The sequence below is a fragment of the Siphateles boraxobius genome, unplaced genomic scaffold (genome assembly GCF_051911475.1).
Source record: "Siphateles boraxobius isolate OS27281-9 unplaced genomic scaffold, OSU_SipBor_1 66, whole genome shotgun sequence".
Classification (NCBI taxonomy): Eukaryota; Metazoa; Chordata; class Actinopteri; order Cypriniformes; family Leuciscidae; genus Siphateles; species Siphateles boraxobius.
This window is the reverse complement of record NW_027509193.1, coordinates 17,485,638-17,512,374: the sequence shown is the minus strand read 5'-3', so window position 1 is coordinate 17,512,374 and position 26,737 is coordinate 17,485,638. Positions and strand designations below refer to the sequence as shown.

General features: G+C 41.4%; 1 protein-coding gene across 1 annotated transcript in view; it reads right to left on the bottom strand.

Annotated features, from left to right (window-relative positions):
- Positions 1-6,877: 6,877 nt before the first annotated feature.
- cacng2a (calcium channel, voltage-dependent, gamma subunit 2a) overlaps positions 6,878-26,737 on the bottom strand; it is a 134,667-nt gene continuing 114,807 nt past the window's right edge. The window contains exons 3-4 of the mRNA XM_077212606.1: positions 14,266-14,406; positions 6,878-8,957 (exon numbers count right to left, since the gene is read on the bottom strand). Of these exons, the coding sequence (XP_077068721.1) occupies positions 8,413-8,957; positions 14,266-14,406 (686 nt within the window). The 3' untranslated portion in view covers positions 6,878-8,412. The remainder of the gene's footprint in view (positions 8,958-14,265; positions 14,407-26,737) is intronic.

Below are 26,737 nucleotides of genomic sequence, written 5' to 3'. Positions count from 1 at the left end.
GTCTGCACTTCTCGTCCACTGACCACGATTTAGCTATTTCTTTTTTGGAAGTTTTTTAAAGTAGTTTTAAAACAGGTTCTACAGCGGTGGCTGTTACTGGCTATTTAAATCCAGCGGGTTTGATGTCTCGCAAATACAATGAGGCTGGTAGTGATGATTCTGTCTGTCTGACCAATCAGTGATCTGCAGTGTTTTCACGTCACATTTTAGTATCGGTACGGCACGCTTGGAACCTCAACAGAGGTGGTACCATTTAAAGCGAGCTGAAGCGAGGCGTACCCTACTATGCAGTGGAAAAGCGCCACAAGTGAGCCGTACCGAGCCGATCCGTACCGTAGCCTACCATGCAGTGGAAAAGTGCCAAAGCGTGCCGTACCAAACCATTCCGTACCTTACCATGCTGTGGAAAAGCACAATTATAGACTAATTACGACATAGCATGACAGCATTGAATGCAACAAACTTATAATCACAACCTCAAAAATGGGAAGTTGGACATTTCCGATAACACGTGAAGGCAGCATTATTCTAGCTATGTAATGCTGATAAACAAAAGCCAGAGATAAAACAATAAATAAGAAGATGCTTTTGTTTTATGAAAAAGGCAGAAAAAACATTTTTTTACTATTTAAGACATCATATAGGCCTATCATAATTTTTCTTGTTGTACACACACACACACACACACACACACACACACACACACACACACACACACACACACACACACACACACACACACACACACACACACACACACACACACACACACACACACACACACACACACACACACACACACACACAAAAACAAACAAACCATTAAAAAATTTGGGGTTGGTAAGATATTTTTGTTTTTAAAAAGAAGTCTCTTATGCTCTCCAGGGCTGCATTTGTAGAATCAAAACTACAGTAAAAACAGAAATATTGTGAAATATTGGGGCCTGTTTCCCAAACTGTTCCCACAAAGTTGGGAGCATGATATTGTCCAAAATGTCTTGGTATGCTGAAGCATTAAGAGTTCCTTTAACTGGAACTAAGGGGCCAAGCCCAACCCCTTAAAAACAACCCCACACCATAATCCCCCCTCCACCAAACTTTACACTTGGCACAATGCAGTCAGACAAGTACCGTTCTCCTGGAAACCGACAAACCCGGACTTTTCCATCAGATTGCCAGACAGAGAAGTGTGATTCATCACTCCACAGAACACGTCTCCACTGCTCTAAAGCCCTGTGACGGCGTGCCTTACATCAATGGATCCGATGCTTTGCATTGCACTTGGTGATGTAAGGCTTGGTTGCAGCTGCTCGGCCATGGAAACCCATTCCATGGAGCTCTCTACGAGCTTTTCTTGAGCTAATCTGAAGGCCACACAATGTTTGGAGGTCTGTAGCTATTGAGTCAGCAGAAAGTTGGCGACTTCTGTGCACTGTGCGCCTCAGCATGCACCCCAGCCTGCTCTGTGATTTTACGTGGCCTACCACTTTGTGGTGGAGTTGCTGTTGTTCCCAATTGCTTACACTTTGTTATAATACCACTAACAGTTGCCTGTGGAATATCTAGTAGTGAGGACATTTCACGAATGGACTTTTTGCACATGTGGCAACCTTTCACGGTACCAGGCTTGAATTAACTGAGCTCCTGAGAGCGACCCTTTCTTTCACAAAGGTTTGTAGAAGCAGTCTTCATGCCTAGGTGCTTGATGTTATACAACTGTGGCCATGGATGATGGTTGGAACACCTGAATTCAATGATTTGGAGGGGTGTCCCAATACTTTTGCCAATATATATATCTATGTATGTATGTATGTATGTATGTATGTAGCATGCATGTACAGTATGTGCATGTGTATTTGTGTGTGTTAACACACTACCTTTAAAGAAAGTTTACATTTCAAATCAAGGCAGCGTACCACTCTTTTTCTGTTTTTCCAAGTTATCATTTCAATAATCTTCGAGTCTCCTAAATTCTGCCTGACCTGGGTGAACTCAGCTGAGCTCAGAATCAGATGCCAGCTGCTTTATGAGCATCATAAGCTCGAGACCCCCCAACAGACACACCACAGCTCTGTGGCGCATCTCAATCCAAACTGTTTGAATGGATGAGAGACATGCTGAATTTTAGGCTTGCTGGACAGTTGGCTTTGTAGTCTGGGCTTATATAAGTGTGGTCAGGGGCTAGAGACACAAAGGCAGCAGCTGTGGGATTTTGCCTTTAGTATTCCCAGCCAGAAGGGGACAGCATGTTCCTCAGGTCTCGGAGAAACCAACCACACACACAGTCTCTCTCTCTTGTGCTCACTCTCCACTCTGATCACACAGCACTGCAGAGAGACACACAAGGCACGTTTGATCACCACAACAGGAGAGAGGGAGAAGGAGAGGGAGGGAGAAAAACAGATATACGTGGATAGACATACAGCGACAGTGACAGGGAATAAGAATGGAGAGAGTGAAAAGGTGTCAAAAGGAAAGGTAGGAGGATAGAGAAGGCTGGAGATGGGCAGACAGACACTGACAGGTACACAGCAAGAGGCTAATACCTAACATCATGTCTCACAGCATGATGCAGATATTGACACTCGGGTAAGAGAAAGAGAGAGACGGATCCAGAAGAGAGATGCAAAGAGAATATAAAAATAATTTAGACTGATTAATGATTTTGTTGCTGGAGGTTACCAGGTCGCTGGATTGTTGTTTCTTGCTGGAGGTCTGCATAACTGGCCAACTGGGGTGCATGACATTGCTGCTTAATATTAAGATCTTGCAGAGAAAATAAACATATAAATTGCAGCAGTGAATAATGCATAGTATCTTGAACTAGTTGAATGAACGATTATCACAAACAATTTCACAAACTCGGACATAATTTTGCATGCATCATTATTTCTATATGTGGACAGAGACATATTTCATTTAATGTTTTTAAAGAGAATTACATTTCCAAAAATGGGAATTCTGGCATAATTTACTCAACCTCATGTTGTTCCAAACTTGTATGATTTACTCCCTTCTGTGGAATGTGAAAGAAGAAATTTTAAAGAATAGAAGTTAGACACACAATTTAGATGTGGAATATCTCTCCTTAATACTCTAATTCAGAGCTGGCAGTTTGTGCCTCCCGGCCACAGAAGGGGATCATTGGACAGGGAAATGTAGGTCTTGCTTTATGCCTTCAGCCACGACACCAATGTCCATCACACACACACACACACACACACACACACACACACACACACACACACACACACACACACACACACACACACACACACACACACACACACACACACACACACACACACACACACACACACACACACACACACACACACACACACACACACACACACACACACTCTGCACGCTCAAATCAGTGCAAATCACGTCTGCTGTGCATTGTTACTTTGAGTAAATCAGGATAGTTTCAATATTTTAGCCATTTGTTTAGTATACTTATTAAAATTGCATACGTACAATCCCAAAGGGAATAAAAATCATAAATAAAAGTTTCAGTATTTTTTTCCTTTCTACAAAAAAGTTTTCCAAACAAAAATGACAGATAATTTTGCTGCATTCTCATTACAATTGAATCATATTTCTATTCGTATTTGTATTAAGGAATTTAAAGAGAAAAATCTGAGATAAAATTGATACTTGAAAATTTTACTTTAGGATTTACATGAACTTCGTTTAGTGTGACTAAAATATCACTCGCATGAACTGTAATAGATATTACGTAACACAGTGGTTTTCAACCTTTTCAAAAGTCAGAATTGTAAAATATAAATACAATTACGAGGTTTAAAGTCAGAATAGTGAGATACAAACTCACAATTTGCGAGTTATAAAGTCAGAATTGTGAAATATATACTCACAGTTGTGCGATTTTAAAGAATTGTAAGACCTAAACTCACAATTGTGAGTTATAAAGTCAGAGTAGTTATTAACTCTCAATTGTGAGGTTTAAAGTGAGTATGAGATACAAACTCAATTGCAAGTTATAATGTCAGAATTGTGAAATATAAATTCACAATTGTGAGGTTTAAAGTCAGAGTGAGATATAAACCAACAATTGTGTGTTATAGTAAAGTATTGATATAAACAAAATTGTGTTATAAAGTCAGAATTGTGAGATATAAACTTGCAATTGTGTGATTTAAAGTCATTATAGTGAGATATAAACTCACAATTATGAGTTATGAAGTCAAAATAGTGAGATATAAACTCGCAATTGTGAGTTATAATCAAAATAGTGAGACATAACTCACAATTGCAAGTTGTTATTGCATCCAATATCTATAATTAAAAATTTCTTGATTTTATTACTTGTTTTTACTTCATTTTAAGTCATCCTGCTGCCCCCTTGGAAGTTTGATCATGGCCCCTAGTGGCCCCTGGTTCAGAACCACTGTATTACAGTTTTTTTGAATTGCTAAAACACCAATCACCATTCTCTGAACCAAATTCTCAATAGCCTAAACCAATTTGTCGAATAAATCACTCTTTCTGTAAATCATTAAACAAGTTCAGGCTGTTTGCAAATCTCATGCACTCTTTTTTCAAAACTCTAAACACATTTTCACTCACTTAAACACATTTCGCACTGTGATGCACTTATGTTTCAAAATGTTAAACACAGGACGCCACAAGTTAAACAACTACACACAGTTGTCATTGTTTACACACAACAACACAAAATTGTTCACACTTATTTCTAATGATGTGATAAAACCAACTGTACATAATACAAGTCAGTTCAGAGTCCCAAAATTTACTCAAAATGTTGCACTGAATGTTGATACCAATAATGGTAACAATATAAGAGGGAGAGACGGAAGAGTATGTGTGTGTAATAGGTGGTGAACAAGGAGGAAGAGGATGAGGACGAGGAAGAGCAGGTGTGGAGAATGTAGTCAAGGTTGGATCTCATCTGATTTAGGGGTTTTCCCTTTGTCTGCAAAGATGACATTGTCTGTGATGTGGACAAAGTCCTCTGGCCGGACCCAACATGAAGACATGATGCTGAAGCAGAATCAATCTCTCTTTGACCTTTATTCAACAGTGACTATAGTTTTTTACTGTAAACGTTTTGCCTTATGCAGTTGGGTCACTGTATTTTTACAGAATGCAAGAGCTGAATATACAGACATTCGATGGGCCTACTATACAATATCCATTACTTTACTACACTTGCAGTGCATACAGTATACCATTTATTCACCTTACTACTGTATGTTGTCATTACTATACGTTTTTACATAATTGGAATATTACTTTATTACAATATACTTTTTGTCCTGTAACTGCATGCTTTGGATTCTGTGTTCTCAATTTTTTTATCTAGTGTCTAACAAATGATCTGTAGTGTTTATAATTTTGGCTCGCTGTGTGTATGATCTGAAAGCATTGTTTAATTTTGAGCACAGATAAAATGGTCTTGAGGCAATTATTTGATTTTGCCAGAAGAGTCAGAGCTTCTCTGAATGTGATTTGAATATTTGGTTTTGTGTTTAAGGTTTTGAGAAAGTGAGTGATGGTTTCAAGAAATGTGTTTTAGCAATTCAGAAAAACTGTAACAGATAATTTTGCAAGATAAAACATAATTTGCAAGATAAACACAAATTAGTAAAGCACAGAAAAATCTAACATGCTGCTTCAGTTTGTACTGCCATGCCACAGTCAGAGAGACAGCGGCTCATTTAGAGGAAACTAAAGAGTGAGCGTGTTCATTCATCAGCCGGTAATCTTGATCTCCCGAACAAAGAGGCTATTACCTGATGATTGATTTGTCTGTTTAAATCTGTTGATTTTTTCACTTTTTCCACAATATTGTAATGAGGAGAGAGGAAGGTGGGGGATAGAATTTGATTTGCCGGATGAGAAGAATGGGAAAGTTGATGCGAGAAACGTCGGAATGTGATGAAGGAGAAAAAGGACAGAGCGAGTGATGAGTGTGTAACGGAGAGGAGGAAAAGAGAGCGAGAGGAAACGAAAGGAGCAAGAGCGATAGATGGGGGAGGGGGTGTAGTATGCAAGTAGATGATTCACAGAGGGAGGGAAAAATGAGGGATTGTGCAGGGGAGGTAAATTAAGGACAAGCATGTTGGCCCAACAAGATGGAGGGAGATGGATGAGGGAATACACAGAGTGGGAGATTGAGGGAAGCATTTTAATTCAGAGAAGTGAAAAAAGGCATAAAACACTGCTTGTGTGTGGTTGTAATTTCACACTCTCTTTGCCTCCTCGGTCGAGGGAAGATTCACAAAATGGCTGTCGCAATAGACGGCGAGTCAGGTTTCGGCATATATTAAGAAGGCATGAATCCAATAGGCCTATGTATATATTCATTCCTCCCAGGGAAGCTTGTTGTCTAGATTGACATATCCTCTTATTGAGCATGAATGCATGCTTATTTGAACTAATTCTCAAAGTAAAATTTAAGCCCTTTGCTGCTCTCTGAAGCGATCCTGTCCTACGCATGAATCCGGACCTGTTACACGCAAGTCTAGGAGAACGCTTGAGTAAGTCCCGTTAAACCTGTGCTGTTTCTCAGGAGCATGCCACATCTTCTCACCTGAGTTTTTTTCCGGGTTCGCTCCATCAAAGCAAAACATACTGAATCATTCACACTCATTATTAGCGCAGCAGATACATTACATATTTAAGAGACCGTTTCCCACTTAGAAGAGCCTGGAACAGATGAGTAATTACGTGGCCTGTTACTTCACTTCCCTACTGTTACTTACTCACGTCTGACTCATTTGGAAAGCCTCATGCTCGCTCACAACAAGGCCTGCTTTCCCGCTGGTTTGAATAGTGCTCGAGACTTCGTCAGGTGCGTGAGGGTTCGCAAACACAGAGAAAGAGCGAGTTTGTTCCCCCATGGGTTTGTCTGTTTATTCATCAGGACTTGATGCATCCAAGTTTAGGATCATTCTGTTTTGGCACCTTTAGATTTCATTTCAAATAAAACGACACGTTTAAAATGAATCCAAATAAATACGAAATGACTAAGGCGTGTGTTTCTGAGAAAAAGAATGAGTAAAAGAAATACATGTGGATACAAAGAAACAACTCAGCATTAAAAAAGCAGTTTTGTCGCAATTTGTTTGTTTGGCTTATCGCCAAAGGTATGTTATTATAATGATTAATAATAATTAATAATAAAAACCAAAACAGAAAGAGTACACAAAACATTAATATTTAACATTTTTAACATTGCTTTTCCCTTTATAATTATCATTATCCGTTAAAACTTAAGTTCCAAGAGCAGGTTTGCTGTAAATTTATAGCATGCATTTAATCTTTGTATTCGTAAGTCACTTAGCTTCGTTTCTCGTAATATTTCGTACTTTATTTGTTGCTTGCATTCTTGCAAGTGTTTATTTAGAGTTCAGCATCCTCTTCTTTTCCTCCCCCCTCCTCCTTCCTTTTTTCCGTCTTGGCAGTCGTTTCTGGAGTCTTTCAGCGAACTCCGACCCCTTTTTAGTCGCTCGTGTCAGCGAAGGGCGTTGCGTTTGGTTTTCTGTCGTTCACTCCCATGACGACCGAATGCGATAGTAGAGAAAAAAAGGAAGCAAAAAGGGACTGAGAAAAAGATGAGAAGGTTCTTTTAAAAGAATAGAATTTTGTCTAAGGTTGAACGTTTTTGTCAGTCTCGTGTTACAGCAGCTTTGCAGTGAAGATTCTCTGTGATTTCGTCCATCGTCCAGTCACAGTCACAGCTTAGGGACACAGCGTCTCTTTTCCAACAGATCAGTACCCAGCAAACAGTTTTGACTTTTTTTGCCTCAGAAAAGTCTTGATTATTATGTTAATTTATTTATAAAATGAATAGCCTACATACATATATATATGTATATATAGGCTATATATATATATATATAGTACATTTTGTAAGAGATTGCAGACCAGGCTATTTCTTATTGAATACCCTACTGCTGTGGTTAAAAATTTTTTTAATGCAAATAAAAAATAAAAAATATAAATAAATATGATGAATATAGTGGAGAGGGGAAGAAGACTTATGAGGGAGCAGTAGCTTGCTGATCCATGTAGACCGACGACGGGTGGTGAAATGTTTTCTTAACAAAAACATGTCAAATCAATGCCACAATCTACATCTCCCGTGTCACGGCACGAAAGAACCCTTCTGCATATTTCTTATCACCTCTCTCCATTTCAAACCAGCCTCATTTTGTCAATGGCAAATGGCAAAATCATGCATACATGTGTAATCTTTGACCGAAACGTAAAAATCCTCCCGGTTCCTCCGAATCGTGAAAACGCATGGTACATGAAAATTCAAAATCATGAATTTTGATCTGTAATATTCCGGGCCTCCGCACCCCTCTGCCCTGCTCCCGTCTCCCTCGCCCTGCTATCTGTATGGGGGGAGGTTGTGCCTCATACAGGGGTGGTGCGTCGGTTGGCTGTGTTAGTGTGGGACGAGTCTTTCAGGTCCTTCTGGATGCAGTTGTGGACCTGCAGGAAGTTGTGGTCCCTCTCCGAATTGTAGGTGGCAGTGGGGGTGCCATGGCCACCCTTTAGGGTGTCGCCCCCACGGGTGAGTGTGTACATGGAGATCTCGGTGGAGGGCAGAGCCCCAAAACCCTTCAAGCCCACCGGCGAGGTGTCGCGGGAGTGCGAGGGGTCCGTGGAGCGGGACGAAGAGCGGGAGCGGCGCCGGTAGCGGTACCGGTAGCTGGGGATCCGCGTGATAGCCGAGCCCTGCAGGTAATCTGCAGCCCGCGCACCCGCCCGCAGCTCCCGGTGCCGGTCGATGAACATGTGCACGGCCAGCACGCCCACCATTTCAGCCATGATAAAGGACAGAGCACCAAAGTAGAAACTCCAGCCGTACGAGTAGCTGTTCTTTTTGGAGTCGCTCTTTGAGGGATCCCCCGCATTGGCTGATATGTACACGATCATGCCAATGATGTTACTGAGGCCTGTAGAGAAGAAAGCAGAGATTTAAACCCCCTTGCTATGGCTAAAATGCTTATTCACAATCTAGCACGTCTTCAAGTGACTTTTATAAAATAAAAAAGTGCCATTCCTGCAATAGAATATAAAGTCATTGACATGTAAACTAAGGTTAATAGGCCTCTAAGGCTGCTGTGCAGTGATATAGGCTACACGTCAATAACAAGAGATGAAAAGAAGAAGAATCATTCCACAAAATGAAAGCTGTTTGTGTTTGAAGACGTGTACTAAACACAAACATTAGCTATTAAGTGTTTTGCAAATTAAGGAAAAGCATTTACCATGTGCACATTGCCAGTCATAGTATAATTATTTCTAAATAAAATTATAACCTGCAAAATTTTATAATTAAATGTATATAAGTTCCCCCTTTAAAGAGATCAGTCATATAAAAAAGAAATGTTTTGAATTAAAACAGGGTCATTTATTTGACTGTGTCTGTGAGTTCTGATGCTGCACTAATTATTTACCTCAAAAAACAGTGACTTGTCCCTTTAAATGATCTGAGCATGAGGAAGTGACATCAGTCTTCAGAGGAGCCATCTTTAAAAGCTGGTAAGTTTGACTGTCATTCAACAGTTATAATTTGATGGGTTTAAAAAAATTTTTTGACAAGTTTTGTCCAGCCCAGCATGACAACATAGAAATAAACTGTGTTTATTAATGCTAATGCTTGGAGGCTGTGTTCTTGATTACATGGATTAAAATGTGAAATCCCACCACTTTCCATCCTGGCATGAATTGAGGTACAACTCCTATACACTTCTGACTTTAATTCCTACAAAAATTGAACATATGAATTTTAAATCAGAAATTGAAAAGATGTTCCTTATACAAGAGGTTTATTCAAGTTATTGTCTGTATGAATGTTTGTGGTTTTGAATAGATCTGAAATATAAGAATTGCAATATTATAAGTCATACAAAGACATACAAACTGACATTTAAAGAAAACCTGACATGCTGTGCTTCTTTAAACAACTTATACCTCAGTGGTACAGTTATGATCAGAAGTTGATCTTTCATCATTTCTATGATCTGCACTATGTTCCACAAAGGTGCAAGGATGAAATAACTTAAATTAGCCCATTATCACAAGAAAAAATATGTAATTTCAAAAATAGACAAAAATTGTTCGCATTTAATACATTTTCTTAATTCACCCACCATTAGTTGGCAAAAAAATAAAATAATTTTAAACCATGGATGTGGCTGAGGATGACAGAATCTTCCTGTCATCTCTATTCCTCGCAAAATATACTGTGACTGCCCTTTAAATGGTAAGGTTAACACAGGCAGTTTCACAATATCCTTAACCCCTTAGCCATAAACTAAACACTGAGTGCCTTAATTTGTCAGAGGGAGCAAGTAAATGAGAAGATCAGAGTGAAGAATTGAACTTATAACAGAGACTAGAGTGGGTGACCTCACAGGAACATGATCTGTGGCTCACTGCTGACTTCAGTCACACTCTGGTGGAGTTGTCTGTGACAGAGTGAAACCACCATGATGGATCACTGGGAAAGTGTGTCAGGGACACCATATTTTTAGAGTTTAATCCCAAATGGCCTTTCTAAGCCTAGCTACAGAATCAGGACCAAAGTGAGACAGAAAAAAAGAAAGAAATCGACTTGCTAACTGGCTACTGTATATCACTGAGGCAGCTTGTTAAAAAAAAGTCCAGTGCAAGACGGTTTCTAAGTGATACCGTGCTGATCTGGGCATTAAGGTCAAAGGTTTGGTTTCACAAAATCTTTGTTTTACTGAATTGCACTGCTAAACAGTATCGAGGGCCAGTTAACTGAACTGTCACCCTGCTGGGTCAGAGGGATACATGCATGTACATGCATTATATCTTGCCAAGTTAAAGTTTTCTTTTACATTTAGTAGCAAATTCTGCTTGTCAACTTGTCAGCTTGGTAAAATAAACTGGCTAAGATTTGCGGTAGCATGTGTAAGAAGGGGTTGCAAATGACAAACTAAGTAGTAATGTTTATGTATGCTAGGGGTTGGGCGATATGACGAAAGTCTTATTTCACATTATAAGACATTTTTTTTCACGACAATATATATCACAATAGTTTTTTTTGTTATATTATTTAATTTAATTTAATTTTTGTCAAAAATAAGAACAAAGAAGCAAATTACATTCAATAGGACAAATTCAATGTAAACATTTCAATTAAACTAAGTTTTTCAGGTACAATGGGTTTATTTAACATGTAGTTAGAAATGTAATTGTAAACGATGGGCATTTTGACATAATTGTGTGTGTATTCGACCATTCAAGTACAATAAGCACCGCATTTTATTATTCAAATTTCTTTTACAATTTATTGCGCTTAATTTTTTTTAACATCAAGCACGTCCCAAATTCATGATCGCCTTATGTAAGAGGCAGCTTTCTGTGCGCACACTTTGGCAGTGTGCCACGTATTGCGCTTTATAACTCTTTTTTTTAAACATCAATCATGTCCCGCTCTACTGTCTCATTCATGCATTTCATGACTCTAAAGCGTCAACAGTGCTGTACTACACATATATATTTACACACCGCGATATACAAGATAGGGCAACATCTATAATGATAGACATTTTATACTGTCGCCACAACATATACGGTATACCTCCCAGCCCTAATGTACGCCATTTATTTTCTGACAAAAGGGTTTATGAACTTATCATGGAGTTTCTGTGTAACTGTATAATGTCCAGCTATAATGCAAACTTTATTTGTAAAGAAAAAAACTACACATTTGAGAAAGAAATGTGTGAAAGATCTATAATAAATAACTTTTAAAAATAATTTCATAATATAATATAGACTACTGTTCAAATGTTTTTTTTTAAAAGATTTAACAATGATGCATTAAATTGATCAAAAGTGACATAAGACATTTATAATGTTACAAAAGATTTCTATTTCAAATAAATGCTATTTTCTTTACATTTTAAAATATATTAAAATAGAAAAGGTCATTTTAATTGTAGTAATATTTCAGGAAAACATTTTTACTGTATTTTTGATCAAATAAATGCAGACTTCTTTCAAAAACATTAAAAAGTCGTGCCAATCCCAACATTTTGAATGGTAGTATGTGGAAACGGCAATTTTATAAATGTTAAGAAGTATACATATAAAAAGATACATAAAAAATCTAAATATACACAAAATTGATTAACTGGTGGGCAAGTAGAAATTTTCTGGCATGAGTCGGTTAGCAGGAAAAAAATCCTTATGTTGAGCCCTGATTGGGGGCAATGCATTACACAACTGACAACCTGTGTTGGGAGAAATAAGGATATATCTGAGGAATTCAGGCATTGTAGGAGTTGTAGTATGTGTGATCATGATGAGTAATGCATTTCTAGAGAGTGTGTGATGACTATCAGGGTCATTCTGTGTCAAATAAACCTGAGGTCCCTAGCTCAAATTTCTCAATTTGTTAATTGTTTTTCTGTAGAAAGACAAATATAAAAAGTAATGAAAGCCAAAATATTAAATGTCACAGATGTATATTGCCTGAGTAATCCACTATTTTGTAAAGGGGGGACAAAATGACAATTTTCACCTGAAATTGAGACAAACAGTGGGGTGTAAAAATTATTTTAGAAAGATGGCAGCATTATTATTATACATTTACACAGAGATTGGTTGGTCTATTAGTAAATCTGTTGACTTAAGCAATATTTGTTTCATTATATGCCAACGGTGACAGTTCAGAAATCGCCAAAAGTCTTTTTTTAAAAAAAAGTTTGCATGCCTGTCACTCAAGAAGTATTAAAGATATCTTAATATCCTTTTACATTCTGGTTCTTAACAATTTTTATTTTGGTATCTTCATTTTAAATGCCCTTGATTGTTCAATCCCAGAGATATGGACATGTTAATGTGGCTCCTTGATTACATTTGTAATTTGTACACATTTTCAGTGGTCAAAAACCAAATGTGGATCACTTTGTATACAGCTGATTATTGTTTCTTTTAAAGAGGAGTATCCCATTTTAAATGGTCAAGAACCGAATGTAGGTAACTTTTTTTAAACAGCTGATACTGTTTAAAGAAGAACGTCTGAAGAACAAATAATACAGAAACTAATAATGTATCTTGTTTTCCTCTGTTTTCCTCTTTCAAAAACAATTGAATACAACATACCTCTCTGAGTGCTAAGTTTACATGTCTTTAATTCAAGAAGTGTTACAGAAATCTTAATGTCATTTTAGATTCTTGTTCTTATTAAAATTTTATTTTGGAATCTTCATTTTTAAGGCCCTCGATTGTTCAATCTCATTGATATAGGTCAATGCAGTAACATGTAGTTACGAAACTGCATGTTTGTACTCTTGGCAGCTTCAGAAACTGTTAAAATGAAAGAAAAAAAAATCTCATCTTCCAAATATCCCTAAAACTGATTCAAATATAGATTCTTATAAATACACTTTATGTGTATTTAGCACTTTATGTGATAGATTCTTAATCTTGAGCAAGTTAATGTGCCTCAATTTAACAATTTTCTGTGTATTTTTGGTACTCAGAGAGTTTTATGTAGTTCTATGATAGAGGGACACAAGATACATTTCTATTTTAAACAATATTTCTTCTTCAGATATACCTCTTCAAAAGAAAAAAAATATCAGCTGTATACAAAGTGACCCACATTTGGCTTTTGACCAAAATTTGTACAATTTACCATTTTACTCATGGGACCACATTAACATGTCCATATCTCTGGGATTTAATCATCATTTAAAATGAAAATACCAAAAGAAAGTTTGTTGAGAACAAGAATCTAAAAGGATATTAAGATATCTTCAATACTTCTTGAGTTATAGGCATGCAAACTTGAGGCAAAACACACAAGAAGTGCTTTTGGCCATTTTTGTACTGTCACCGTCGGCATATAATAAACACAGATTGCTGAAGTCAATAGATTTTTCTAATGGACCTACCAATCTCTCTGTGTAAAAATAAAATAATGATGCTGCCATCTTTCTAAAGTCATTTTTACACCCCTGTAATTTGGCTCCAAATCTCAGGTGAAAATTGTCATTTTGACCCCCCTCTAAAAATAGTGGATTACTCAGAAAATTTTATATTTTGACTTTCATCACTATTTATGTTTGTCTTTCTAAAGAAAGAATATTAACAAAAATAAATAATTTGAGCCTGGGGAAGTTTCCGAAATTTGTTTGACACAGAATGACCCATCAGTGACGTACAGGCTTTTGTAAATGTTGGTCAAATACTCTTCCTTGATTCATTCCATAGTCTCACCTGCAGACACAAAGAGGATTCCTGCACTGAGGATGATATTGTGGCGGGACTTGTAGAACTCGCTGGCAGCTATACACAGGCCACCCATGAAGAGCAGGATGACGCTGAGGATGGGGAAGATACTAGATGCTCGCACGGCTCCTACAGATGGAGAGACAGAGAAGAAGGTGGGCTGAGTACAAGATGTTCTGTTACTTGTTGAATGAATCCATGTAAAGAGCAGAGAGAAGGAATGAGACGAATGAGGAAATCTGTCATTTCGGGTGATTTTAGCAGCAGTTCTTCTCTGAGCACATTGAGCACAGCCAATCACTTTGCCAGCAGAGTAAACAGCTCTCACACCCTTTAAAATGCATGTGGAAGAGCAATCAGAGGCCAAGAGCCTCACTAAACACTTGTGCCTAACTCAAACACTCATGTAGTCCAAGACTGAACAGGACAAGAGACATTAGGCCATTTACAGATGCCTCTATTTGCACGCTTTAACAAAGTATGTTCGTAGTGAGACTTCAACAAGACTTGGCTTCTTTCGAGCCATGAAATGACAAGTGAATGTGTTAATGATTTTTTTAGGCCTGTCTGCCAAGCCTTCATCGCACCAATTAGTAGGCCTATTTCAACTGAACATTTGTGCTGCTTAAAGGGATAGTTCACTCAAAAATCACAATGTTGTCATAATTGTCACATCTTTGTGCCATTTTTGACCTGTTTTCCTTCTTCTGTGAAAAACAAAATGAGATACTTTGGAGAATGTTCATGCAGCTCTTTCCTATAAGCACACAGTAACCAGTGCCAACCTCCAACCTTTTATTTTTTTGCACTGGGCAGAGACTTTTATCCAAAGTGAGTTACACTGCATTCAATGCATGCATTTTCATACTTGGGAATCAAACCCTTGAACCCATTGATAACATCATGCTCTACCGTTTTGAGCTGCAGGAAAGCTATAGTGACCAAAAAAAGTGCTTCATAAAGTGCCATGCATGTACCAATCTATATCTTTCCCTCAGTTTAAAAAAATATATATATTTCAGGTCTTCTGAAGCTATACAATTGCTTTGTGTGATCAAAAGTTTGAAATTATAGACATATTTCACTTAAACTCTTTGCTGCCACATTGGTTTGCAATGAACAATGGGTGAGAAAACGATAATGTTCATTTTTGAGTAAACTATCTTTTTAAGATTGTCAGCATCATATGACTCAAACACTTAACAGTTCTGTTAACTCATTTATGGGTTTATGTGAAGAACGATGCCTATGCAGTATCATGGGCTGACATTAGAGTACAATATTTTGTAGTTTGAGATGATTACTATACATACACTGTAAACCGTAATGCTCAAAATAATTAATTGGTTTAAGTTGGGTACACTTACAACTACTTTTATGAGTATTTAGAACTTTCTTTTTCTTTTGACTTAGCTCGAGCTTGGTTTGAGAACAGATATATGTTATGTTTTATATTGTCGTACTCATTGCTATATTATATACTAATGCTATCAAAGCATTGTTACACCAATTAGCAAGTTAGCATTTATTGAATTAGCGAGTTAAAGCAAGCCAAGTTTCCACAAATAAAAAAATATAAATTGAGATTACATGATAATTTGAAGTTAAAATGTATGAATTTGCTTACTCAAATATTTCAAGTTAAGAGCAATTAATATATCTGAATACAAAATATAAAACTGGCAGTTCTGCTTACTTGAAACTGATTATCACAATTTCTTTTGAGTTTTTCCAATTTATTCAGGTGTACTGTAAGCGCAGCCCAATTTTTCTAACCATGTCCGTACACTCATCTTGCACATGCACCTTGAATTTTTGCACTAGTTTGTTGGTCCACAAGGTGGCAAAACTGGTTCGGCCCATTGTCTAAAGAATTTTATAAAATAATGAGAAGGAACAACAACAACCTGGAGATCGCAACAACAATATACGTGAGTGCTTATGTGAGAGATTCACGTTACTCAAGTTTAAGCAAGTACAATTTTTATCAGTCGTAACTTCTGGAAAGAAATAGAGCAGGAACTGGACAAATCTCTCTAGTGTGCATGTGTCAAAGGCCTGTGTTTGCACATGCAAAGTATCCTGGAGTATACTTTTGAAAGGCTAAATAATCGGCTGTGTGCATATGCTAAGCATTCACATTAAAACTGAAGTATACTTTAGTCTGCTTTTATCATGCAGTAATGTTGTTCTCTCCTGTCCTTTTACTTTCACAGTCTTTCTCAATTCTTACTGCTTACTCATCTCTTACCTATTCTCCTTTATCTATCTCCGTTTATAAAAAATACTTGATATGCAAAGTTATGCTTTCATCTGGCTAGTTAAATTTTCACCACTCCATCTATTCTGCTAGCACAGCAGTTTTTTTTTTTCTGTTTCTCCGTTCCTCCCTGCTGTGCTGTAAACCCTGATGTGTGGACAGCATGACAGGACTGTGAACTCTTGCTGGCTAAAGCGGGGTCTGAAGGTCCCCTGAGAGGGTCATCTGCTCTCCTGTCCTGCCCTGACCTTCACCCTAAAACCACTGCACTTGTGCCATCTGCTGCAGATCACGAGAAGCCAAAGTCAGCTACCACAAACGTGCATCAGTTTTACTGCTAAGGCAACTATAGTGCAGTTTTAGCAAAATGTTGCAAGATAGAAATACCTAAAGTTCTTAAACTGTTCTTTTATGAATATTTTACTTGGTAAATGCATTCAATATGCACTGTGCTAAATGGCGATATCTGCCGCATGTGTTATATAAGGTGAGACTTTTCTAGTGCCGCAGTTCTTCTGAGAACTTCTTTCCTCTCTGAGAAAACTAAACGAGACTTCACTCGAAGTGATTAACGGCATTTTAATTTTCTTGCGCTTTGTTCCGTCCATTCCTATCTGTCTCTTTCTCTCTGTTTTTCTCTCTATCCACTCAATCTAAGTGAGTCCCTAATAATTCTCAGTGTCTTGTTCTATCTTTTGCTACCATGTTCCACTAGTAAAACCATATGAGTTCTGGGATTGCCATTTGTACATGTAAATTGGTGTATGATCAATTCCTTTGCAACCAGGGTCCAAGGGTCCATTCTGGTAATGATTGTCACTTATCAGGGGAGTTAAGGGAGGCACCCAATACCGAAAATGCTGAGGTGGAAAATGGGAGAAGGCCGATTTAATGTTATTAAAATTTTCAGTTCCCTTTCAGTCGATAACGTCGGACGTAGTCGAGGTCGACTGAATTGGGATCACGCTAGGGAGCCTATCATCTTCGATTACTATTGAACGAGCCAATGGAATTTGGCGTGCGTGATTTGCATCACACACTCCGCCCCCGCGGCGCGGGTATAAATACGGAAGTGGATGCACGCACTAGTTGCCTTTCGCTTCGGAGCCGTTCGTCTTTGATGTCTCTGAAGAGTGCTGTTGTGTTCAACGAGCGAGTGTGTCGGTGTTCTTACGGGAAGTCCTCTCCAGTGTTGGTGTTCTACAGCGTGGTGCAGCGGTGATCGCGAGCTTCTCAGCTCTCAACTGCTGTTTTAACAGCATCAAATTTCTATTGTTTGTTTGTGTGTTGACGGTTGGTTAGAGGGCGAGAAGTGAGTGCTTCACTGTTAGTTGAAAGACTATTCAGTGTTTGCCGCGGTCATTCCCTGTGTGCTCCGGCACTGGTGACGGTCCCATTTCCTAAAAGAGCAACACGGGTGTGAGTGCGTCTTTTTCAAGATGCCATTCCATCCGTGCGTTTCTGGGTGCGGTCTGGCACTATCCCCCTCTGACGGTCACGAAAGTTGTTTCGCATGTTTGGGCTTACAGCATGCTGAGGCAGCTTTCGTGGATGAGTCATGTTCTCACTGCGGGAACATGACCATCTCGGTGTTGAGATCTAGACTCGCCTTCGTCAAAAGCGTTGGTGCAGTCCCCACCTCTGGGCCCCGCCCTTGTTCTTCCTCTGGGTTACCTTCCCAGAGGAGGACTGGGGCGCCGTCCAAGCTGGGTGATCTGAGGATCACAGTGAGGGGTAATCCGCCCGGCCAGGCCCCGTGGGTCCCTCACTCCTCTTTCACACCGCAACCGGTGGAGCTCCCCATTGGTCCCGCTGGTCCCTCTGTAATGGACAGGCCAGCCGTGTCATTTGGGGCCCCTCCAGGGGATACGATGTCAATCGCAGCATCGGAGGGGGAGCTGAACTCTGGAGATGATGACTCGGCTGCACTGCCTCCCTCCGGGAGACCAGTGTTGCCCGAGCCAGATCCAGAGATGTCAGCTATGCTGAAAAAGGCCGCCGAGGCGGTAGGGCTCGTGTGGAACCCTCCACCGTTGCGATGCAGTTATGCCCAACGGCGGCCGCTTCCTGGAGGGGTGATCCTCGTCACCCCTCTAAAGCCTGTAAGTTCTCGTCCGCTCTTACGGGCAAGGCTTACAAAGCTTGTGGGCAAGCCGCTTCCTCCTTGCATGCCATGGCGTTGCTCCAGGTCCACCAGGCCCAGGCACTCATGAACATGCACAAGGGTAGTTCGGACCGTGAGCTCATGGGTGAGCTCCGCACTGCAACTGACCTTGCCCTCCGGGCGGCGAAGGTTGCAGCTCGCGCGGTCGGTTCGGCGATGTCCACACTGGTGGTCCAGGAGCGCCATCTGTGGCTCAACCTGGCCGATATGAGAGAAGCGGACAAGGTTCGGTTACTGGACTCTCCCATTTCCCAGGTTGGGTTATTCGGCGACGCTGTGGAGAACTTTGCCCAACAGTTCTCTACAGCTCAGAAACAGACGGAGGCCATCCGGCACATCCTGCCTCGGAGGGACGCTGCTGCCTACACCCGCCCACCGAGGTCAGATCCTCCGCCTGCTCGTCGCCGAGGGCGTCCGCCCGCAGCCGCTTCAGCTCCCGCCGGACCATCGCAGCAGCCTTCACCCAGGTTCCGGCGTGGAGCCGGCCGCGGAAGGGGCGCCCAGCCTGCTCCAGGCGCTGCCAAGCCAGGTGGTAAGCATCAGCGCAAAAGAAAACGCTGAACCTGGACGGGCTCTCAGGGATGGAGGAGTTGCTCGTGGAGTGGTCGCCGATCCACTCCCTCTGGCTGGTTGGAGGGCCGGCTGGAGTTTTTTGTTATGTGTGTGTCTGTTCCGCCGCTGGCCCCTATAAAAACGGGGTCAGCGGTACCCACATATACAGAAAAAGAGCACATTTTCTATTCCTGAGTCCCAAGTGGACTAGTCTGGCGGGTGTGACCCTGTATTAGCCTTACATCCCCCAGCTTCCCTTGGTCGCCAGCAGGCAGCTCGGGGCGTTCGAGGACCCGGTCATCCGCCTTCTCACGTCCCCTGCTGCTAGTGGAGACAGGTAAGTGTTGCACTGCACACTAACACCACTATCTCTACTTTGCTGCCCCACCTCAGGCTCGGCTACCCCGCTCAAGTCAGTGATAATCATCACATTAGGTGTTGAGCAGACGTGCTCCTGAAAATTCAGTGATATTCATCACACCGAGTGTGGAGCAAAAGTGCTCCTGACTTGTGCGTGTTTATCTTATCCTGCTGGCGAAGGATTTGATATAGCCGCTCCTCCAGCCGGTACGAAGGCCAGTCGCAAACTCGCCTTCATGCTACTAGGTGGTGAGTCGTGACCATCTTGGCCCAAGATTGGTCTGCAGCTTTGACCTGAAAGACATGTGCTTCAGATCTCTACCTCCCGCACCGCAGGCCATCCTGTGGGTTGCGTCTAAGGGTGGAGTATCAGTACAGTGTCCTTCCCCTCGAGTGCTCCAGAGCCCGTTGGGTCTTCAGGTCAACTGGAAGAGAGTAATCTCGCCCACGGGCTGAGTATCTCTTTTTCAGTTTTGGAGAGGTACTCGGTCTAACACGTCTCTCCAGTGAGAATGTGTTCAGCTGGTGTTGAAGGGAAAAAGGGTCCCACTGAAAGAACTTTCAGAGGCTCCTGGGGTATATGGTAGTCGCAGCCTTTGGCTTCCTCCATATGTGACCGCTTCAGCGCTAGCTTCACGATCGAGTCCCGAGGTGACCGTGGCAGAGCAGCTCACCCTGTGTGACTATAGTTCATCCCGGACCCCAGGGGCCCGCAGAAATGCGTTTAACCCCAGTGAGCCTTCTAAAAGTGACTGCGACTCAGGGTCGCCTTGCGCCTGCTCAAGTCAGTGAAATCATCACTCTTCATGTTGAGCAGAATTGCTCCTGAAACTCAGTGAAGTTCATCGCACTCAGGTGTTGAGCAGCAATGCTCCTGTAGCTCAGTGAGTTCATCACATGTAGCTCAGTGAATTCGTCACACGCGGTGCTGAGCAGAAATGCTCCTGGTGCTCAGTGAAGTTCTTCGCACTCAAGTGTTGAGCAGAAATGCTCCTGAAGCTCAGTGAGTTTATCACACTCAGGTGTTGAGCAGGAATGCTCCTGAAGCTCATTGAACCTGTCACACTCAAGTGCTGAGCAGAAATGCTCCTGAAGCTCGGTGAGTTTATCACACTCAGGTGTTGAGCAGGAATGCTCCTGAAGCTCAGTGAACTTGTCACACCCAAGTGCTGAGCAGAAAATGCTCCAGAAGCCCAGTGATCTTCACATGTTGTGTTGAGCAATGCTCCTGTCTTTTGCGCCCGTCGCTTGCACCTACATGCCAAGTCAGGAGAGGAACAGGTCTTCATAGTTGCCCCTTATTGGCCCAACTAGACCTGGTTCCCATCAACAGCCTTCCTGACTTCCCCTGAAAACTCTTTCGGGGACGGGGCACGATGGCACCCGCGTTCTTCCCCCGGAGATTCCGGGCGGTCTTACATCTGAACGCGGAGGTTCAGGTGGCTATCACAAGAACATGTGATAGTTACCATCACTTCGGCGAGCACCCCCTAGAATTGGGTAGCGTGCTTACGCCGTTAGAAGTGGAACCTAGTCGTTGAGTGCGTCTTCTCTCCAGAGGAGATCCTAAAAGCTTTCGATCACTTCAGTGCTCTCTTTCCTGCAAAATGGGTTGCCTCGTTGTTTAAACGACGCTCATCGTGTTGCAGAAGTATGCAGAAGCACGTTCTGATCGTCAGGTTCCTGAGGAGCAAGGTCTTGTAACCCTTGTGTCCCTCTTTATCCTCTTGGGCCTTGTCCCTGGTGCAACTGCACTGCAGAGACCGCCCCTGAGCCACTGCAGGCAGTGAGTTAAAAAATCTGTTATATCAGTTCTCCTGCTCGCGTGGTCTCTACTAGAGGGTAGGGACTTGCTCGCTTTCGGTCAACGTATTGTGCCTGGAGTCTGGGCCGGCTAACTCTCACAAGCTGAGACCCCGGCTCGGATTGTGCCCAAGGTTCCTACCTCTCCCGTAATAGGAGCAGGTGGTGAGCCTGCAAGCGCTGCCCTGGAGGAGGCAGATCCAGCCCTGGCTTCTCTGTCCGTTCGCTTGGACGTGTACAGAATGCAAGTCATAGACCTCAGACCAGCTCTACAAATATCTGTTGGAATTCAGCAGAGAGGGAAGGCTGTTTCCATGCAAAGTTGCACTTAGTGCTTGCCTTCATTTCGGTAAAGATCCGAGATCCATCATGTCCACTCAGGTGTTGAGCTCCTCTGTGATGAGTGTAAAGTGCTCCGCCTGGGCGTTGACGATATGCTTTGCTAAAACAGATTCTAGAGTTGGGGGCTGGACGACACCTAGTTGAACCGCTGCTTCCTGTGGGCTCCCTTCTCATGAAGCCAGTTTCACCGTGAGCCCGGTTCAAGTGTCGGCTTGCTGCGCCATTCCCCTCCTATGGACTGGATACGTGCGCCTTTCTACTCCAGTTGAGTTCCCTTAAAATTGAACCCTGTTGAGTTCCTCCACACCCCTCCGACGTCGGACGTGCGGAACGTCTGGTGTTAGGCCTACCACTCGTAAGCAGTGTGGAACCTGTGTTAGGCTGGGTCCATATGTTGCGGTCCCTTCGGCGACCCCATATGTGTATTCTTCCACGATACGGCTCCCTGCGGTGAGCCCGTGTCTTCCCTCGGCAGAGTCTCTCTGCCGTCACTGTCCGGTGTGTCTCCCCCCGTCTTAGGCTGGAGCCACCCCAGTGTCATTCCATATGTTAGACTGCCCGGTTTCCGCCCAGTTCATATGTGTATTTTCCACGTTACCTCCCTCTGGATTGGACGTGGCTTCCGCAGCGTCCCTTCCTTCCAATGTACGGGGAACGCTTTCCCAGTGGTCCTGTAGGAACAGCAGTGACTTCCCTGGCCTAACCCCTGTCCTTCCCCGCCTTAAATTTACGGGGGCATCAGGAGGCTTTGGTTTAGGCACTGGAAGGTGGCAGCGTTAGTGGCGTGTTCAAAGGGTGATCCCAATTCAGTCGACGTCGACTACGTCCGACGTTATCGACTGAAAGGGAACGTCCTGGTTGCGTATGCAACCCACCGTTCCCTGAAGGAGGGAACGGAGGACGTAGTCGTATATATTATACATATGTAGTGACTTTACACAATAAGTATTCATTATAAACTCTCTTTCTGTAATATTTATTCCACATTTTACTTGTATGACAAACTAATGCAAAGCTTTTAAACTAGCTTTATTTGGATGGTTAGGGTTAGAAAATATTACTATATGCAGTTAATTGTGATGATTTGATGAATTACTCAGCATAATTCAGTTGTCTTGATTACAGTTTTAATCAGTCGACAGCATTAGCATTTTTTTTCGTTTTGAAAAAAGAAAAGATACAGTTTCATGGCCTGTAAAATATTTTTGGGCAGAAAAGTTTGTTTTTGACCCTGTTTGCAACTAAATAAAGGTGGATTTTTATAGATGGATGTCCTTGCATGTTCTCTTTATCCTGTCTCTTTTCCCTCATCCCTCTCTCTGTAGGGTGTAGAGTTGCTGGGAATGGTCTGATTAAATATTAAGGTGTGCTGGGTGCTGACCCTGGTCTTGTCTCCCAAATCTCTTTCACACACACACACATGTTCTATAAGCTCAGTGAGATGCTGAGACATAGAATTGTGAATCTCACATACAGACTTCATACATTCCTAATCAGTCCTGTGGACTCACGTGGGCTCATAGATACATGCTTTCACTCATAAAAATCTCCGGTCGGCACTCACAGCTCTGTGACCTTGGCTTTGACCCCTCGTATCAGGCAGCAGCATTGTATCCATGACTGCAGAGGCTCTGGAGGAGGAAGAGAGAGAGGCGGATTCTCCCCAGACTCCCTGCACTGATCACAGCCGGAGACTGACCAGCCTGAGGGCCTTTTCACACTGAGGACGAACATTTGTTGGCAAATTTTCATTGCAAACAAAATTTTGAATAGAAACAATGGGTTTCCATTCTACCCCTTGCACAAATATTAATCTGTCATCAGACCAATTTTTTTTCTTTACAAAGAGTGGTGCAATTTTCTTTGTTTGTCCATTAAAAATTGACTAACCAATAAGTGATGAGCTTTTGATCATGATTCTAGAGCCAGTTAATTACATGAACCCTTTGTACTACAGAAATTGCTGGTCTCTTTTGTAAGACTGGTAATATACACTACCGGTTCAAAAACAGGTTCTTTTGAACTTTTTATTCATATTAAAGCAGAAAAATATTTAGCAGTACAACTGTTTTCAACATTGATAACAATAATTAATGTTTCTTGAGCAGCTAATCAGCATATAGCAATAGCATCATGTGACACTGAAGACTGGAATAATTATTTTTTCCCTGGCACTTTGAGTTAATCTTACATGTTTCCCACAAAGTATTGAAAAATGCCAGAGCTTTAGACTGACGGCAGAAGGTCTGGACTCCATCGCAGCTTTCATTGGCCAAGGACTGACCCGGATGATGTCTGACTGACTTGTAAAGCAACCAATCACACTTTATTTTTTTCCGCGTCATATTTAGAGGTGTGAAAATCGATGTCCCTACAATAACAGACCGGTGTGCAAAACTCTTTGATGTATTTTAAAGAGTCTATGCTGCAAACTTTACATATAACATACATAACATATATAAATCCAGCATTTAGTTGATCCTGATAAGCACTCATTGTCACAGTTGTAAACATGATGCAGTTCTTCTTCCATGAGGGGGTTTGGCGTCACGGCATCTTTGTTTCCAGGTGGACCGTTAAAGAACGTGACACACACGTCTCCCGCACATCCTGTAGAATTTAACAAATTAGATGATGACTTTGAAAATCCTGAAGTGTGCCATATGCATCAGACGTTCAGCCAGCGGTCCGTGCGCATGATGTCTGAGGCTGAGACTACTTGTTGTAAATTGTCACAAGTTGTTTGTCGGTCAGCGCCACCTAGTGTACAGGAGTGAATTTCATTTTAATTTAGCCCTATGAATATTCATTTCATCTTGTGAATATACTTTTTGTCTGTGATCTATTGCACTTTCATCTTACACATTTATGACTTTGGCTCCATTCTGTAAAGTTACATCAAACATATTTTCGTGGGCTTTTCAATTTATGTATGGATAAGTATATTTTCATTGTCTTCTGCTCTGTGTGTGAGTCTGTGAGGCTATTGTGGACCAAAGGCTTAGGATGGAGGTTTGTTGGGGAGCTGGACTGATAATGATGCCCCAGGGTAAGTGCGTCTCTTTCGGCAATCTGCGCGGACTCCCCAGGCATGACACTGGCACGAAGCACAGGGAAATTTTCACACAAGCACTGTGTAGCGTTTGAGGGTCTGTCAGGGGCAAAAACACTGCCTGCGGGGTTGTTATTAACATGGTGGAATGGGCAAAGAGGAGAGAAGAGTCAGGGGCAAGTCAAGCCTGAAGCAAGGAAAAGAGAGGAGCAAAGCAGCATGTTTTTTTAGCAGTGCCGCCTTCTATTAGAACGCTTTTATCAGAGGTTGTTCTCAGACTCAAAGCTGTACACAGCTGGGGCTATTGATTAAAGGGCACCTATTATGCCCCTTTTTACAAGATGTAATACAGGTGTCCCCAGAATGTATTTGTGAAGTTTCAGCACAAAATACCCCACAGTTAATTTATTATAACCATTTGAAAATGTAATTTTTTGGGGCCTGTTTTAAAAAGAGCTGTTTTGGTGTGTACCACCTTAAATGTAAATGAGCTGCATATCCCCGTCCAGCCTTTGGATGAGGGCGTAACTTGCATACCTATGGCAATAAACAGTCGGTAGAAGCAGAATGGCTGAGAATGACAGACCCGCTGTTTTGTATGGCATTCAGCCGTACATGTTTGAACCGGAATCAGACCCAGATGATGAAGAGACTCCGGCAGAAGAAACACAAGTGAGAATGGACCAGGATGTCTCGGAATAGTTATTTGATACATTTATGTACTTATAGAGTTGTAATCGCATCCCCTTTGCAATTATGGATGTGCAACACACACACAGACACACACAACCTGTGATAACGTTGGCGCAATTTTTTGAAACTACAAACACAAATACTGTGATAACGTTTGCTACGTACAAACGAAATTACATTTATGTGATGTTTCTGTCTGCACGCCAATATCCCTCGTTTAACAACTTTGTGTCGATGTGCTGGCCTTTGTATAAACATAGCAATTTTGATGTCTTGTCTTTACAGAAAACATGCACAGTTTTTAATACAATATCTTTAAAAAATATATTTATAAACGTGTGGTCACACACTATACAAACAAGGTTTGAATTATATACACAGACATCCTGCGACGACGACAACAACTTTAGACGCATTTGTTGTTGAATTGGCTGACATCGACTGAAATGACTATTTGCTCAAAAATCATAAAATACACTTACTTCTACTGGAGGTGACGTTGGATCGCGAACAGTAGACAACGATCCACACTTGAGGATTAACTTTGAAGCAAGGCCTGCTTTGAATTGACCCTCGTTCACAAAACAGTCTGTCAGAAAATGATTCGCGCAAACAAACATATTTTGGAAGTTTAAGTGGCGCCTTTTCTTCGTAATTAAAATCCATCCACTGTGTTTTCAGTGGCTCTGATGTCGGAAGTAAGTGAAAACTACTGTGTACATTATTACATCCCACAACAGAACACTTATGTTTTTTAGGAGACATTTTTGACACGGCAGCACAAATAGTCAGAAGACCGGCTGTCGTTGAAACAATGGAGGCTGGTGTACAGATCACAGAGGGCGGGGTCTATGCCAAAACCACAGTGTCAATCAAACCACGTCGGTGGGGCTTGCTCAATTCTACGTCACATTGAGCCGAATCTTAGAACAGCTCGTTCTGAGACAGTGCTTATGATTTATTGAGATTGTAAAAAAAACACTGGGTGGATTTTTATCATTCTAGGGTGGTTTTGCTCACACACTGCCAACACACATTTATGTTCAAACAACATGTAAAAGTGAATTTTGCATAATAGGTGCCCTTTAAGTTATATTACATGTCCAATTCTTTCATTTATGCTTACGAAAGAGGTCACCGTAAAAAAAAAATATAGTATAGTAATACTATAGTGCCTTAGTATAGTGCCTTAGTATATATATACACCACAGTACTGAATGATTATCCTATTTAT